Genomic DNA, 17,391 nt, shown 5'->3' on the forward strand with positions numbered 1-17,391 from the left:
ATGCTAATAAGTGGCTAAATAGGACTACAGAGGTTGCCAGGGACATTAAAAGTCATTATGCAAAACAGGAAAACCCATCTATTCACCATACTCGCTTAAACAGCCTTGTTGTGTTTGTAATAATGCTCTGGCAAACTATTCTAACTATTTTTTAAATAAACACTGAAAGAGTTGTGGAAGCTTAATGGTTGAGACGTTGAAGTCATGTGGTGTAGTTCGTTTATAGCCTATGTATAGCTTTTGGTGACTGTAGGTTTCAAAATTCATGAAAACTTTAGTTTGCAGCTTTATGCCATGGTGAAGAGACACTGTTTATTCAACCCTGATTCCAAAACCCCTTCATAAGGCAGACAAACTTATTTTTATTGTTCCTGAACATTATAGCCCCATCGTTTATCTGTGTGCTGGACATTTTATGAAGGACAGCAGTGTGACAAAATCGACACCATCATTAATATTTACAGCTAAGCAGATGAAACTTGCAGTTATGGTAGAGGCCATGTCATTTCCAGAGCACACTCTAAGCGGTTCACCAATTACACACTGGGCTAGCTAACCAATCAGAGCACATTTCGGATTTTGGAAGGAGGGGTTTCATCGAAACGGAACCAAATAGGGTGTTTAAGACAGAATGGGAAGAGAGGTGCTGCAATAATCTAAAATATGTGAAAAATAATGTGTTTTTGGAACAATCAAGCATGAAGACCTATTCTAGAACACCCCAAAAACTAAATAAAGACTTCTTAAAAGGCCATTATAGGACTCCTTTAAAGTTGTGTTCATTTGTAAAGATTATCATTATGAACAAAATGTGTAAGAATTGTTAACTTTTGTTGGCCACAGAGCTTCTCTTCTGCAATAACCCAAAAGCCAATGGAAAAATCCTACTGGGTTTTATGGAGTGAACCAGGGTGATGCTAACTTCAATGTCAGCCTACAAAAATATCTGATAAGTGTAGTGCTCTATTGGACCAGCCTTTAAACTAATAACCAAAAGTCTGGCTACACGATCAAACTCCATCATAAACATGGATTTTTTTAAGTCCCATCCCAATTTTTCCTCAGACATGTGGTTTTATTTTTCAATTCTTCAAAGTTCTTTCAAGATTTTTGCTCTCTTTACTGTCTTTGAGAGTGATGCGACAGTGGACATTGTTAGAGTTAGCTGTAGGCCAAATTAAAAGACATTTACAGGTATGTACAGTTTATTATACAGACATTAATCCTTAAACAGTTATTTACAATGTTTAGGCATTCTAAACATGTAGATTAAATTAAGCTTGGCATGAAATCCTTCAAACATAATTGAACATTTGACAATTGTGACAAGATTATTAGTATTTAAATACCAGCCCACAGGATCTAATGTTAATAAATAGCTAAGAGATGTCACATGATCAAGTGCTATTGACAATATACAACAACAACAAAAAAACCTAGCATCACAAATCTACGACCAGGCCGCTGTGCCTTCAGGACGTTCATTAAAAACGAAGGAGCGGGACCTTCTCCTGGTCATAGTGGGTGGGCCTGCCCTCTTGGTCAGGGTCAAGTAGATATCGGAGGAGAGGAATCGTGGGTAGCAGTCTCTTTTCATTAAGCTGTAGATTTTACTTTGTGCTGCATCAAAGCAGGACCTAGTGGGCTTCAGGATGTTCTTCTCAATGGTGGCCTTGGTTGAGTGGTCGATGTTGATCTGAGGGAAAAAGAGCAATACGTAAAACATGAGGACGTCAAAAAATTGAGTTTTCGTGCACTATGATGAAATACAAGATACATGAAGTTATGCAAGATGAAAAACGATGTCGTAAGTTAATTTTTGTGGGCCAACTATGATTTCGCCATATTGCTGATCTGTGTTTTCTTCTGCTTTAGAAAAATGTTATGAGCAGGAGATTCTCAGTAGCTTGTCTTTCAGTCTATTTTTATTTTTAATTCTTGCTTTTCATGTGCAAAAAGTACATGGACTGTAAAAGTCTGAGACCAGAGTGAAAATCCTTGAAATCTGGAAATAAAGTTTTAGTATTTTTGAAATCTTTTAAAACAAAAGAAGTAAAACTAGATAGTAAAGTTTGTAGGCAAGCTTTAAGTTGGCTTGAAAAAGCGTAGCCAGAAAGTTTGAAGTAGTTTTAAAAGCTTAAAGTTTGAGGGTTTTCAGTTTGAACTAATTTGAAGTAGTTTTAAAATTTTGAAGGCAATACAGTCTATCAGAAAAAAATAGATAGATAAATAGATAGATAAATAGATAAATAGATAAGAAATAGTAAACTAGCATGTTGCTAGCATGATTAGCAAGTGAATAGTATGTCGGTAAAATGATTAGCAAGTTTGTATAATGTGATTAGCATGTTTCTAGCATGTTTATAGTGTCTTTAGAATGTTGCTGGCATTATTAGCAAGTAACTAGGATGTTGCAAGCATAAATACCAATTGACTAGCATGATTAGCAAGTTACTAGCATGTCGTTAGCATGTTTCTAGCATGATTAGCAAGTGACTAGCATGTCACTATCATGTTGTTAACATTATTAACAAGTGACTAGCATGTTTGCTAGCATGATTACAAAGTTACTAGCATGTCATTAGCATGTTTCTAGCATGTTGCTAGCATGATTAGCAAGTGACTAGCATGTCGTAAGCATGATTACAAAGTTACTAGCATGTCATTAGCATGTTTCTAGCATGTTGCTAGCATGATTAGCAAGTGACTAGTATGTCGTAAGCATGATTAACAAGTAACGAGCATGTTGTTTACATGTTTCTAGCATGTTGTTAACATGATTAGTAAGTTACTAACATGTTGCTAGCATGATTAGCAAGTAACTGACATGTCGTTAGCATAATTAGCAAGTGACTAGCATGTTGCTAGAATGACTACCAAGTGACTAGCATGTTGCTAACATGATCAGCAAGTAACTAGCATGTCGCTAGCATGTTTCCAGCATGATTTACAAAAGACTAGCATGTTGTTAGCATTATTAGCAAGTTACTAGCATGTCACTAGCATGTTTCTAGCCTGATTAGCAAGTTACTAGCTTGTTGTTAGCATGTTTCTATGCTAATTCAGCTAAAACCAGTTGATTCAGTAAAAAACAGCTAAAAACGGCTAAGACCAGTGTGACCTGCTAAAACAGTGGCCAAAACAACTATAAACCAGCTTGGGAGACCAGCCAAAGCAAACAAATCAGTTTAGGCTGGTTTTAGCTGTATTCTCAGTAGGGAGTTTTTAAGCTTTGCTATGGCAGTAGACACTTTAAATACACCATTAATCTTAGTGTATAAAAGTTTTCACCCCCTCAATGAAAGTCTATGGGATTTTAGGTGGTTTTGATAGTCTGGGAGGCGAAAACCTTAAGCCGGATCATTTAGAAAAGATATAGCAACCCGAGTCAGACCAGTCTGAAGGTCTGAACCAAGTTTGGTGGTTATAATTTTAAAAGTCTAGGAGGAGATACATTTTAAAATTTGGTCTCAGAAGAAGAAGAAGTTTAAATCGGTTTTCAGTAAGTTGACTTTCTCAAGCAAACTTAATGAAAAAGAAGATCTACAGACAATTTGTGATATTTGAACTCATTAGTACAAACAGTAAGATGCAGCCAGCTTGTTTTCTATTAAAGCACATGATGCTCTGTCCACAAAAAAAAAAAAAAAAAAATTATTAAATCTTTTTCAGTTTTAGTTTCAACTGTGATATGGTGTAACCATCAAGTTAAAATTGCATTACAATAACATTATCTTAATCACTATTTTCAATACTACTACTAGTACTGCTATTGATGGTAATAATGTAATATATTTTTTAAGTAAAACTATTTTTTTCCCCCACAAATATCACTAATTATGAATCATAATAATATTAATTTTATTTCTTTTTTAATTTAGTTTTTTTTCTGAGTTCAGTTTGTTTTTTGTATGCATTTTGTGCTTTTTTAAATTTATGAATAAATTAATAGATCTGCACAAACAAATGAGTGTCATGCCATTCACCTACTGTATATACTGGCAAAACCAAATGCAGAGACATTCTGAAATGCGTGTACATTTTTAATTTACACTTTTCACTCACACTGTTGTGTTGTTAGTATCATTTGGCAAATAAACCATATAGGAAAAAAAAATTAAAAATAAAATATATATATAAAATTAAAACATTTTCATGAAATTAAAAGATTTATTTATTATTTACACACATCTTTTCTGTCCACAGCACTTGCTCTGACTCATTCTTCCTCTCTCCAGGCCACAGTTGCTAATTTCTCCAAAAGTATTATAGCAGAGTAAAACATGTCTCTGTCTGCAGCTTTATGCAGGCACTGCTCCTCATTTATGAATAAACACAAGTGATACAATTTTAAAGTTTTTCTTTACCAGCACTGATAAGATAAATTTGACTTTGAGCAGTGCTACCTTCCATTCTTAGTTGTTTATTCGTTCTTACTTTGGTCAGACTAGAGTGAGTGGTCCCACTGCCTCATTTTCACTTCTCAGTTTTTAACGTTCTATTTTCTCAGCTGTGTGGGCGGCTGAGGGGGAGTTTGCAGCCAAAAGCAGGAAAACCACACGGTCACATATCTGCCCCAGTCATGTGGCCGGGGGCCGACAATGGCCTCTGTGCAAAAACAATGGCAGGTCTTTGATGGCGATGCAGCTCTGCACTACCACAGGCATAATTTAAAAGAGCCATGTTTGCTTTTAATGTGACTCCCACTGAGGTTAACCAAAGAGCAGCTTTGCTAACAGCACCGTAGCATCATTCGTCACCAGCAATAAGGTGCTTTCCAAATTAGCATGTGTTTATTTGTTGTGGGAGATGATAAGCAGGTTATAGTGGCATAAATTAGTTCACTCAAAAATGAAAATTCTGAATACATGGAACCAGTGTTGGGGAAAGTTACTTTTAAAAGTAATGCATTACAATATTGCATGGCTCCATAAAAAAGTAACTAATCGCGTTACTTCGTTACTTTTTATGGAAAGTAATGCATTGTGTTACTTTTTGTCACCTGGGCTGGGCTTGCTTTTTTATTTTTTTATTATTTTTTTTAATAACAAATACAAGATATTTTCTTGTAAATTTAAAAGTAATGCGTTGCTTTACTAGTTACTTGAAAAAAGTAATCTGATTACATAACTCACGTTACTTGTAGTGTGTTACCCCCAGCACTGCTTGGAACATAGTGCAACAGCCCAAAGCTGCACGTTTCTGCTTAAAGCTTTGGAACTGAATGGCCTAAATGGCTAATTTCTTTGTTCAGTTCCTTGAATTGTGCAGATTCAGTAATAGATTTCTTCCTGACTAGATCTTCCTTGTTCAAATTCACCCTACTGTTGTTATATTTGCAACATACTGGCTAAAGAAGATATAGGCAAAAATGCTATAATTCTGGAATAACGTTATGGATAATGTCATTTGGAATAATGCCATTTTATGTCATTTCATGTGTCGTTTTTTTTTTCTTCTGTAAAATTGTCTCAGATCACCAAAAACCTTAGTCATATATTGAATTATTGGCGTTACACATGGTTCTCCAGAAATATCTTGAAGAATTTGCCCAACAAGGCATCAAACATGAAGTGATGAATTCTATGGAATAAAATGTTCTAAAAATCACCGTTACATTACCATGACAACATAACTCGAAATTAGTTGCAGTATGACCAACTGGTCCCAAATAATAAAACTAATAAAAAACTAGATAGTAAAGTTCGTAGGCAAACTTTAAGTTGGCTTGAAAAAGCCTAGCCAGAAAATTTTGAAGTAGTTTTAAAAGCTTAAAGTTTGAGGGTTTTCAGTTTTAACTAATTTGAAGTAAAGTTTTGAAGGCAATACAATCTATCAGAAAAATAGATTGATAAATAAATAGACAGATAGATAGATAAATAGATAAGAAATAGTAAACCAGCATGTTGCTAGCATGATTATCAAGTGACTAGTATGTCATTAACATGATTATCAAGTTACTAGCATGTCACTAGCATGTTGTTTCCAGCATGATTAGCATTTCGCTAGCATGTTGCTGGCATTATTAGCAAATAACTAGCATGTTGCTAGCATGATTACCAAGTGATGAGCGTGATTAGAAAGTTACTAGCATATTGTTAGCATGTTGGTGGTGGTTGAGGAGAGACCCCCCACATGATTGTAAAGTGCTTTGGGTGTACAACAATACACAATAAAGTGCTATGTAAATGCATCATTCATTCATTCATTCATGTTTCTAGCATGTTGCTAGCATGATTAGCAAATGACTAGCATGTCGTTAACATGTTGGTCTGACTGTAAAGTGCTTTGGGTGTACAACAAGTTGTAAATGCATCATTCATTCATTCAATGTCGTTAACATGTTGTGACTAGCATGTTGATAGCGTGAATAGCAAGTGATTAAAATGTTGCTAGCATGATTAGCAAGTGACTAACATGTTACTACCATGGCTAGCAAGTGACTAGCATGTCATTAGCATGATTAGCAAGTTACTAGCATGTCGCTAGCATGTTTCCAGCATGATTATCAAGTGACTAGTATGTTACTAGCAAGTGATTGGCATGTTGTTAGCATGATAAACAAGTTACTAGCATGTCACTAGCATGTTTCCAGCATGATTAGCAAGTGAGTAGCATGTCGATAACATGTTTCCAGCATGATTAGCAAGTGACTAGCATGTTGCTAGCATAACTAGCAAGTCACTAGAATGTCATTAGCATGTTTAACAAGTCACTAGCATGTTGTTAACAAGTTTCTAGCATGTTGCTAACATTATTAGCAAGTGACTAGCATGTCGCTAGCATGATTAGCAAGTGACTAGCATGTTGCTAGCATGACTACCAAATGACTAGCATGTCATTAACATGATTAGCAAATAACTTGCATGTTGGTAGCATGTTTCCAACATGATTAGCATGCTAATAGCATGTAGCTAGCATGATTAACACATTACTAGGATGTTGCTGTTAGCATGTTTATATGCTAATCCAGCTAAAACCAGTTTATTCAGTAAAAAAAAAAAAAATGCTAAAAACCAGCTAAGACCAGCGTGACCTGCTAAAACATTGGCCAAAACCACTTTAAAACCAGCTTGGGAGACCAGCCAAAGCAACCAATCAGCTGGTTTTAGCTGTATTCTCAGTAGGTAGTTTTTAAGCTTTGCTATGATAGTAGACAGTTTAAATACACCATTAATCTTAGTTTTCACCCCCTCAATGAAAGTCTATAGGATTTTAGGTGGTTTTGATAGTCTGGTTTACGAAAACCGTAAGCCGGATTAGATAGAAAAGATATAGCAACCCGAGTCAGACCAGTCTGAAGGTCTGACCCAAGTTTGGTGGTTGTGGCTTTAAAAGTCTAGGAGGAGATACATTTTAAAATTTGGTCTCAGAAGAAGAAGAAGAAGGAGAATTTAAATAGGATTTCAGTAAGCTGGCTTTCTCAGGCCAAATTAATAATGGTAAATTGTTAATATTTTAGAGTATGGTCACATTAATTAAAATTAATTAAATTCAGAAGACTTGGAACAAGTTGTATGGACCACTAATGGTTGATGCCAACCCTGAAACAACATACAGAGCTACCAAATTTTGCTATAAGTTTGATTGCATCATATAATAATTGCTGTTAATAGTATTCATTGTCTGTTTGATTACGTCTTTAATTGATTTTTCTGTACGTCTGCCATATGTACATTAACTGACAGTTACCACTGATAAGCTACTATTAAATATTGTAGAAACTTAATTTTCTGTAAAGTTGCTTTGCAACGATTTAAATCGTGAAAAGCGCTATACAAATAAACTTGAATTGAATTGAAAAACTTATGAAACATTTTCAGTGCTGCTCTTTAAAGCTTGAACACTCCAGTCTCCATGTTTCGTAACTGTATGGAAAAGAGCAAGCAGCACATTCTTTAAAATTCTCCTTTTGTGTTTGGAATGACATGAAGGTTTTCTACAGTATTTATTTTTTTTTTTGTCCACTAGGATTTTTCAAAAATCTGTCATAGTGCACAACAGAACAGATACATTTCATTGAAAGGACTGTTTCTATCCTTTACATATGCATTTGTGCAAAATTAAGAACCATTTCTACCCTGTCCTTACTGTTCAAAATGCAAATGTGTACATACCTCTTTGGGGGCTTCCTTGTCGATGAAAATGGCATGTATCTGTTTGGCTTTAGACTGCAGTTTGGTTGCAGACTCAGTGGTCTTAAAGTCTTCACAGGCTAACCAAAACTCAATGTTCTCCTCACTGAACTGAGAGCGCAGAAACTGTGTGAAGACTTCTACCCCACCTGAAACAAGATTAATTGATGATTAATCGCTAAATGCATGAGTTACAGATGAGTAAATTCAACTGAACAAAATAATTTGTGCAATTTTATGTTAGTATTCTTCTTCATGTTCTTTCACCTTTTTTTTTTTTTTTTTTTTCAAACATCTGAAATTTGGCATACTATACATTCCTGTGGCAATTTTTGGTTCTTAAGCTTAATCCATCTAAACCATACAGACCAACAGTGCAAGGTTGCATGTTTCTACTTGTAGCTTTTAAACTGAATAGCCTAAAGTGGTTCATTTCTTTGCTCAGTTACTTGAATTATACCGATTTCAATAACAGAATTTCTGCCTGACTAGATCTTTGTTCTTCAAATTCATCCTACAGTTGTTATATTTGCAACATACTGGCTAAAGAGCATAAACATGGGCAAAAATGCTATCATTATTTTTTCAATTTTCTCTGTATTTCCAGAGGCCTTGTTTTTTCCATCTCATGTACCCTCTTTTTTCTGTAAAATTGTCTCAGATCATTAAAAATGTTCAGTCACATATTGAATTATTGTCATTCCACATGGTTCTCCAGAAAAACATTAACAAGTTTGCTCACCAAGATGTCAAACAGGAAGTGAGGCATTATATCTGTTATTACACTTTTGTATACCAGCACAGACTGTTGTAAAAACCATTTAGCCACATTACTGTGCAAATACAATGCAAACTTGGTTGCAGTACAACTGACTGGTCTAAAATAATAAAACATTGAATAATGGTAAATTGGTACTGCATTAACTAAGAATGAGCATATATACATTTGTTACAGTTTTTATTAATCTTTGTTAATCTTAACAAATGAAACCTTATAGTAAAGCGTTTCTGGAAAATTTGAAATAATTCTCTTAAAGGGGTCCTATTATGCTCTTTTCCAAGGTCTTGATTTTGTTTTGGGTGTGTACTAAACAAGGCTCTCATACTAGTTTGTTCGAAAAACATGTATTTTTCATGTATTTTACATTATTACAACACTTCTCTTCCCAGTCCGGCATGAATGGCTGGAATAGTTCCTGCATCAAATGAAGGCCTGCCTTCTGAAATACGACATGCGCTCTGATTGGTTAGCTGCACCAGTCTGTGTTGTGATTGGTTAGCTGGGCCAATGTGTGTTGTGATTGACAGAACTCGGCGCCTGGTCAGGAAATATCATGCCCCTTACCATAGCCGCCTGCTGCGAGCTTCATTTTAAATATTGTGTCAAAATCAAATTAATTTGAGTGCTATTTAAACCCAGATGATTGTAACCACTCTAAGTTCGTCTGCCTTGGGAAAGTTGGCGTGTTTCCGACATAGTGATAACACTCGTTGCCTTCTCTAGTGCAGCTCAAAAAGGTCTCGTCCCATTCGTCGATCTTTGTGATATCACAAATCCCGGAAAATATGCATTGTAGTCCAAACGAGTCGTTCGTTGTAGTTTTTGAAAAGTGATTTCTGTTAAATAAAATACCTCCTTTTGAATTGGAGCTTTGTAACTTTACAGATCTTTTTTTTTTTATGGTCAAACAGCAACATTACAGACTAACTAAAGTTGAAAAAGTGAAAAAGCATAATAGCACCCATTTAAATTCACCATCTGCAATGCTATGAGCAAATCTGCACATCTTTGTAATGTTTTGTTGGAGGGCCCATAATAGCTGTTTGCAGCTATATTTATTATTATCTGATCTATACAAATATGCTTGTAGGCTTAGACGCACATAGACATCAACAGCACATTCCAGGTGGCACAAATCAAATAGTGTGTGTGTTTTGAATCAAATTATTCATTGAATAGAATGACATGCAAACCAGAAAGTTCAGAACCCTGTGTAGTCACAAGCAGGTTTCTGATCCTGTGGTCACGATGAGATGCACACTTCTGCTTCAGCTCAATGAGAAACATTCAGTGTGCTAACAACAGTACACTGCTAAGACAAAGAGATCATACCTGAGTGACTCAGCAGCTCCTCAAAAGAATCACGCCATCTCAGGGCCACGTCTGGTGCGACGCTGTTCAAATCACATTCATCAGTAAATACTTTAAGTGTTGGAAAGGTGCTTCATGAATAGTGTCACATTTATTTGAATCATCCTCTCGATGTTAAACGGCGACACTTTGACAATACTGCAGTTAAATAAATACTCCACATTTTCTTGATTAAATAAAATAGTGAATCGATGTGTATACATGCTAAAGACTTACTTGTTAGTTTTAGCTGGTGGCTTCTTTTCAGGACTGACATTTTCATGCGATCCAGACTTTGCCAGAAGAAGACTGAGTCTACCTTTTTTATCCTTATTCCTGCAAAGAGATAGAGCAAAATCAATCAATCAGTCAGTATCTGATTATCTATCTATCTATCTATCTATCTATCTATCTATCTATCTATCTATCTATCTATCTATCTATCTATCTATCTATCTATCTATCTATCTATCTATCTATCTATCTATCTATCTATCTATCTATCTATGGCATCAAATTGCATTGTGCATAAATGTATACATATGCAATCAGAAACTGAATGTATCACTTCCACCAGGCACCAAACTAAATATTCGTGACAGGTATAAGGGGAAGTGTTAACACAGTGCTAGCTATAGGTACTGAAGCACAAAAGTCAGTCTGATCAACAGTTATAAATAACAACACGGTAGTTATGGTGAAACACACAACAAACACAAAATGTCTTCTGTTTTTATATTCAACTCTCATTGTTTTACTTGCATTTCTATGCACAGCAATCATTTTACTTTTGGTTCTCACTATAACATGTTTTCATCTTAGCAAAGTATGGTTTTAGACATATCTCTGGTTCAGCACTGAGATACTACCACAATTGTTCTCGATATAAGGTATATTCATAAAAGAAGGTGCATAAGTCTAACATGTGAAGCAGACACAACAGCAGGTGTTGTCTACGTTCTCTGGTGTAGGACGATATGTTCTCTTGGCTTTTCATCAATGAAGCGAATAAAAGGTTGCTTTACTACATCCCAGAGGTGAAGACAAACTTATTTGTGTTTGGTCACAACGATGAGCTCCAGAAATAAAGGAAGTTCTCACACAACAAAGAGAAAACTACCCAAACTTAATTTCAATGCACTTGCTAAAAGAATGTTGACAAACCCCAGAGGGTGAATGCACAAGATAACATCTCTCCTCCACCCCACCAATGCTTTAAGTGATAATATGAGAAAAGTGTGGGGAAATGAATAAAACTGTACCTCAAGTGGGTGTCTTTCATTCTGCAGGCGAGCAGCTCGTCGTCACTGAGCATTTTGAAATATGCTTCCTCCTTGGGGGCAGAGAAGTTAAACTGAGGAAACAGAAACACAAAAACCTTCATGCTCTTCCCTCTTGTTGACACTCACACACCAACACAGCAGGTCCTTAGTCTAATGTAAACTACCAAATACTGAAGCTCATATTTGTGTGTTAAGAGATCATTTCCCATACCTGTTTAAATGACTTCCTGTCAGGGAAATTACCCGCCGTTTACTGTAATATCTCACTGCCTGGGTTTTCTTGCTGTAGGACATCCATCTGCTAGCAATGTTTACATATTTTTACATTTATTCTCAGGCAATATGCTTTAGTCAAGTTTTACTTAACGTCCTACTTCCTTCTAAGCGACAACAGGATGGTGGGTTGTCAGCGTGTGGCCAGAGGTTTCTGAAGTACTCAGAGGGAGGTCTGAAGACCTTGTGAGGACTGTGTTAGGTTTTCCAACTAGTCAGCAGACTTATGCTATGACTTATGTAAAAGTGAATGAAAAATATGGATGTCTGAAAACAATCTAAATCATGTTCCTGTATTCACTGTATTCATCCAGTAATCTGAAACAAAAGTTTTATTCAATTGCTAAAATGCCAGGTGGTGTAGTTATAAAGTCTTAATCATATCAAATATGATTTTTAATAAATACTTTAACATGGCATAACCCAGGAAAACAAAATATCATCAGATATCTCTCTTTTTTTGCATCTTAAAATAGAATGAAATTATATTTTTACACAGTTATATAATATATGTATAAATCTAAAAATAAATAAATAAATACGAAGGTCTGCAGGGTCTCAGACCTTCAGTTTTTTTTTCAGTTTTTTTTTTATTTTTAAAAACAAAATAAATATTACTGTATATATGATATGATATGATATATTACACCAATACATTTGTATTTTTTTTGGTCATTTTTTATTACACCCCACAAAAAAAAAAAAAAAAAAAAAAAAAAAAAAAAACATCAGAACAATTAAGTCTATTTTAATTATTTTATCAGTAAATTAACAAGATTTTCTAGGGGGCTTCTGAAGACTTCAGAACGAGCTGAAATTAATCCTAGTGTTAGTTAAAAGACCAAAGAAATGGTCGAGAAAGACACACTCTGTATACCTACTGTGGCTGTTGCCTCTGCAGAGCCATTATAATGATGGACAAATCTGTTTCAGCACAATAAATGACAGGAGGGAATAGAAATGTCCTCAGACAGAGACAAGGGTGACATCTTTATTTAATCAACAGCCGTAGAGGCCCACAGACAAAACCACACAATCCTCAGAGTGTCCTTTTGAGGGCAGGATCTAAAGGATTTGGGCAGCGGTTAGTAAAACTCTTCAATTTGCATAGACAGAAATTTCAACTTTTTTTTGATAATTATTGATAATGAGTGTCCACATCAACCATTTCAGTTTCTGATCGGGTGAAAAAAACATTTGCAACTTCAATTTGCATAGACAGACATCAACCATTCAGACATTTGAAGAATTAATCACTCTTTACTTGCTGACAAATATACGGTTTTTAAAATAGATGTCAAGAATATTCAAATATAACATTTCTGAAACAGAACAGCATACAGAAACATGTTTTAAAATTGAAAATATATTTTGTTTAAATGCCAATTTAGATCATTATCAATAGCTAGGACTACAGTATGTATTACAAAATGTTCGTCAAAGAGCGAGAAAACGTTTTTACGTATTGTTGCATACAGAAATAGATTTTTTTTTTTTTTTTATAGTTATTGATATTCACAGTCCAGAGAATATTTTTGCGGTTGTTTGCTTCCAATCGGGTGAAAAACCTAGGACTAATTCGCAAAAGTAGATTTCGGACATAACTCAATTTTGTAGAAAAAAAAAACGGACTTTGTAGATTGTGAAAATGACGGTATTTTTGGACGTGTAATTGTTATTATGATTGAACCCCTATTATAAGGTACTACAATGTAAGTTATTATTATTATTATTATTATATTTGTTGTTGTTGCTTTTATGTCGTAATTATTTAATTTGGTTTAAATCTGTTTTATCCTAATTGTCAATATTTTTATGTCGTAATTATTTAATTTGGTTTAAATCTGTTTTATCCTAATTGTCAATATATCAGCTTACACATGTGCATAATTATTAATTTGGTTTAAATAATAATAATACAAAGTTAATGAATATGTAAATAATAATACTAATACTAATACTAATACTAATAATAATAATAATAATAATAATAATAATAATAATAGTGCTGGATTTCAATCCTGAATTAAATTAAAATCTGTTTAACTGTCAGTAGTAATGGAAGTTAATCAACATAAAAAGTGTGCACATTAATAATAATAATAAAAATAAATTAGAATTAGAATAATAAAAAGAGAGAGAAAACAAATATTTATTTAATCTTCAAATTGTCATTTTGGGTAAATGCAAAAATGCCTTATTTTTTTTTTTTTATTTTTTTTTACATTTGGGACTAAAAATATATTTAAATTGAAGATATATTAAAAATGGTCAAAAATATAGGAGGAAAGACAAAAAAATAATAATTCAAAAATATATTCTTACATCAAGATTAACAATATTTTGACCTTCCATTAAAAAATATATAGTTTTATATAAATCATATTTTTGTACACTTTTTGGTGAAATTATTGCAATCTAAACAAAAATGTTTTATACCTGATTCAATCTCAATTTCTCATCATGAAAAAATAAATTAAAATAAGAAAATCATCTTTTGTGTCAAATATTAAACAATACACTGCTTTTGACTCAGTCTGATCTTCCCATTTTAGACACTAAGAGCATCCATTACCATTTAACAGCTTTTCGTGAGGAACTGAGAAACAAATAGATTTAAGCTGTGAATGACAAGTGACACCTCAAAATGTGCAAAAGAATACAACGTATTTGTACACAGTTCAGAGAACATCTTCTCTGCTTGTATAAAAAAAACCTAACACTTTTGGGGGCTTGAATGGTAAGGTTATAAGCAATTTTAATCTGTCAATGAGTATTATCATAAGTAATGTGTTTTTATTACAAAGTAGTAGCTTGAGACTACTTTTTACAGTTACTCCAGCATGAATAATTTGTTATAAACATCAGATTCCCATAAGCTCTTGACAAAAAAGGGAAATGCAAGACAGACAGATATTGAAAGTGAAATGTGCTGATGAGAAGAGCTACTTCCTGTCTTTAACGCTGGCGAAAATGTACTGACATCGACAAATGCCCTTTGACACCTGATTTGCATTCCAAATGCAGTGAGCTCATCAAGTTTTGAAGTTTCAGGTTTCATTTAGAAGTGGATAGAGAATGCCTTTCAAATTCCAATTCACTTCCTGAATTGAATCTGGATTCAGCCAGCAAAATTATGCAATTTAAATTTAAGGATGTACGTAAAAATGTACATTTTTTTTTTTTTGCAATTTCATGGAGTTTAACTTACAGATATACTGTTTTTATCCTTTATAACCATTAAAGTGCAAATTTTTGTCTAATCTTCATAAAAGTTTGCATGCTTGTTTTGAATCATGTGATGCATGAATGGACTTAGTTTTGTGGAGTTGTAAGTTTTCTTTTAGGATTTATAGGCCTTTGGGTACAGTAGGCAAAGACCATATTATTAAATGGCCTTGTTATAACAGTCCAAATGCAAAAATTCAACATTGCTTTGATAATTATTGACCTAGAGACTCCAGAGAATTGTACTGCACTGATTTGATTGAATTTGAGTTGTAAACTAAGGAATAGTTTGCAAAAGTAGGTTTATTAAATAATCCAAAATATTAAAATATTTAAAGAACAATTTGATGTGGTCTAAAGCTAAAGTAATTCTACTTTAAATTGTCCAAAGATTGAGCTCATACTCATGTGTACCAAGTTTGGTGAAGATATATCTTTCTGTTCAGGAGTTATAGCTACATTAACAATTGGCTAAAATTAGCATCAAACGTTCTTACGTATACGGAAATTGAAATTGAATTTTTATTTATTTATTTAATTTCTTTTTTTCTTTTTTTTTTTTTTTTTTTACCTTTTTTTTGATAGTTATTGATATTCACAGTCCAGAGAATATTTCTGCAGTTGTTTGGTTCCGATCGGGTGAAAAACCTAGGACTAATTGGCAAAAGTAGGTTTCGGACATAACTCAATTTTGCAGAAAAAACGGACTTCGTAGAGCCAACGTGCTTGAACCCCTAATTATTATTATAAGGTAATTATATTATAAGGTACTACAATGTAAGTTATTATTATTTTATTATTTGTTGTTGTTGCTTTTATGTAGTCATTTTTAATTTGGTTTAAATCTGTTTTTTTTGCTTATTGTCAATATCAGAACAAAGTTAAATTTTAATACGTTAATCAGTTTAAATCATAATAATAATAATAATAGTGCTGGATTTCAATCCTTAATTAAATTAAAATCTGTTTTATTTTAATTGTCAGTATTAATGGAAGTTAATCAACATAAATAAAAAGTGTGCACAATAATATTAATAATGATAATAACACTAATACTAATACTACTACTAATAATAATAAATTATTATTATTGCTATTATTATTAGTAGTAGTAGTATTATTATCAGTTTACTTTTTGCGCTTGCAATTTTTAATTACTTTTTTTTTCAGTTCAATTTCTGTGTGACGCAGCCAATTCAGTGAACTAAAGACTCATGAACTGACTGGAAGCTGTTTCTTAAATTCTGAATATTGAGGAGATCTGAGCAGACTGTTCTCTTGCCACAGACAAGACTTTGAATACGATGTGGTAATACCATCCAGTACTTCCATATTTTTTTCCGGTACTAAAAATGCTTGTTCCTCAGCGGATCACTTTCATTCCTCAAAGAGCAAAAGTGGCTTCAAACCGAATGGTTAGTGGCCTGTGGTTAAAAGGACCCTCATCTGGTAGAGTCTGGCGCTCTGGTCTCATCTATCCAAGTAGCACTATAGCATATGTGATGGTAGACTTCTTACTGTCTCCTTTCTCTGCAACTACCTTTTTATCATGCATTTGTTTTAGCATTCTCTTTCTGCCCGTCACACATGCTGATTGAAGGCAAACAGGGCTGTCAGTAGGGCATGTGTTCGACCGAGGGAATTCAAGCCCTGACTTGATTTACATTCATGAGTCATCAGCTGCTTTAAATATTATTTGCCATTCATTATTCTGAAACAACATATGATTTTTACATATTTGTGTGAATTTTCAGTTCATTCCAATTTAAAGGAAAGCTGAAGGTAAAGCAGAAGGTAAACTGAATTCATGTTCACCATATCTTTATAAAAATGTCATGCACAGTAGTGGTAAATAAATGTTATGATATATAATATAGCACTAAATGATTACTATGTTTCTGCAATATGGTATTTACAGTACATGGTACTTCCAAGGATACCATGACTCAATGTGAAAAAACAAAACAAACAAAAAAACCTTGGTACTCCTATATTATTTAGTGTACTGATTCAGTGGACAGCAAAATTCCAACAAAAGCTCCTTCATTCAAGTGTGTAAATTACATATCATCAGATATTATCACATCAGACTTTGAAAAAGAAATAATTGATTTGAAATAATATTTGTGTTATGATCCTCTGCACGCTGATGAGAATACCAGTGACTTTCAGTAAATTCATTTCCCTAGCAGTTCAAAATAACCCCAGGCACCTGCTTAACAACAACATAAAAGACTGTCAGCTTCAAGTGACGTCACTTCCTTACCAACACACTTGACAGATTTGGATACAAAAATTACTCACTAGGCAGGATGCAGGGTTTTTTCTCACAGAAAACTTT

General features: G+C 33.8%; 1 protein-coding gene across 2 annotated transcripts; it reads right to left on the bottom strand.

Annotated features, from left to right (window-relative positions):
- Window positions 1-1,187: 1,187 nt before the first annotated feature.
- On the bottom strand, window positions 1,188-11,979 carry LOC109071566 (regulator of G-protein signaling 21-like). 2 transcript variants are annotated; one of them, XM_042770526.1, is made up of 6 exons: window positions 11,761-11,979; window positions 11,529-11,620; window positions 10,504-10,602; window positions 10,249-10,310; window positions 8,118-8,284; window positions 1,188-1,696 (listed from the first exon to the last, which is right to left on the bottom strand). In XM_042770526.1, the coding sequence occupies exons 2-6, from the start codon at window positions 11,579-11,581 to the stop codon at window positions 1,451-1,453; spliced, it is 627 nt and encodes a 208-aa protein (XP_042626460.1). In that variant the 5' UTR covers window positions 11,582-11,620; window positions 11,761-11,979; the 3' UTR covers window positions 1,188-1,450. The 2 variants fall into 2 exon arrangements, with proteins under 2 accessions (XP_042626460.1, XP_042626454.1); XM_042770520.1 differs by lacking the exon at window positions 11,761-11,979 and having other exon boundaries at window positions 11,529-11,717.
- Window positions 11,980-17,391: the final 5,412 nt, after the last annotated feature.

Source organism: Cyprinus carpio, chromosome A2 (genome assembly GCF_018340385.1).
Source record: "Cyprinus carpio isolate SPL01 chromosome A2, ASM1834038v1, whole genome shotgun sequence".
NCBI classification, from domain to species: Eukaryota; Metazoa; Chordata; class Actinopteri; order Cypriniformes; family Cyprinidae; genus Cyprinus; species Cyprinus carpio.

Excerpts from the sequence above, each read along its gene's own strand:
- LOC109071566 (XM_042770520.1), bottom strand. The coding sequence starts at position 11,650 with ATGAAGGTTTTTGTGTTTCTGTTTCCTCAGTTTAACTTCTCTGCCCCC. Across the intron at positions 10,603-11,528 it reads ATGAAAGACACCCACTTGAG|GAATAAGGATAAAAAAGGTA; the intron begins GTACAGTTTTAT and ends ATCTCTTTGCAG. Across the intron at positions 1,697-8,117 it reads ACAAGGAAGCCCCCAAAGAG|ATCAACATCGACCACTCAAC; the intron begins GTATGTACACAT and ends TTTTTCCCTCAG.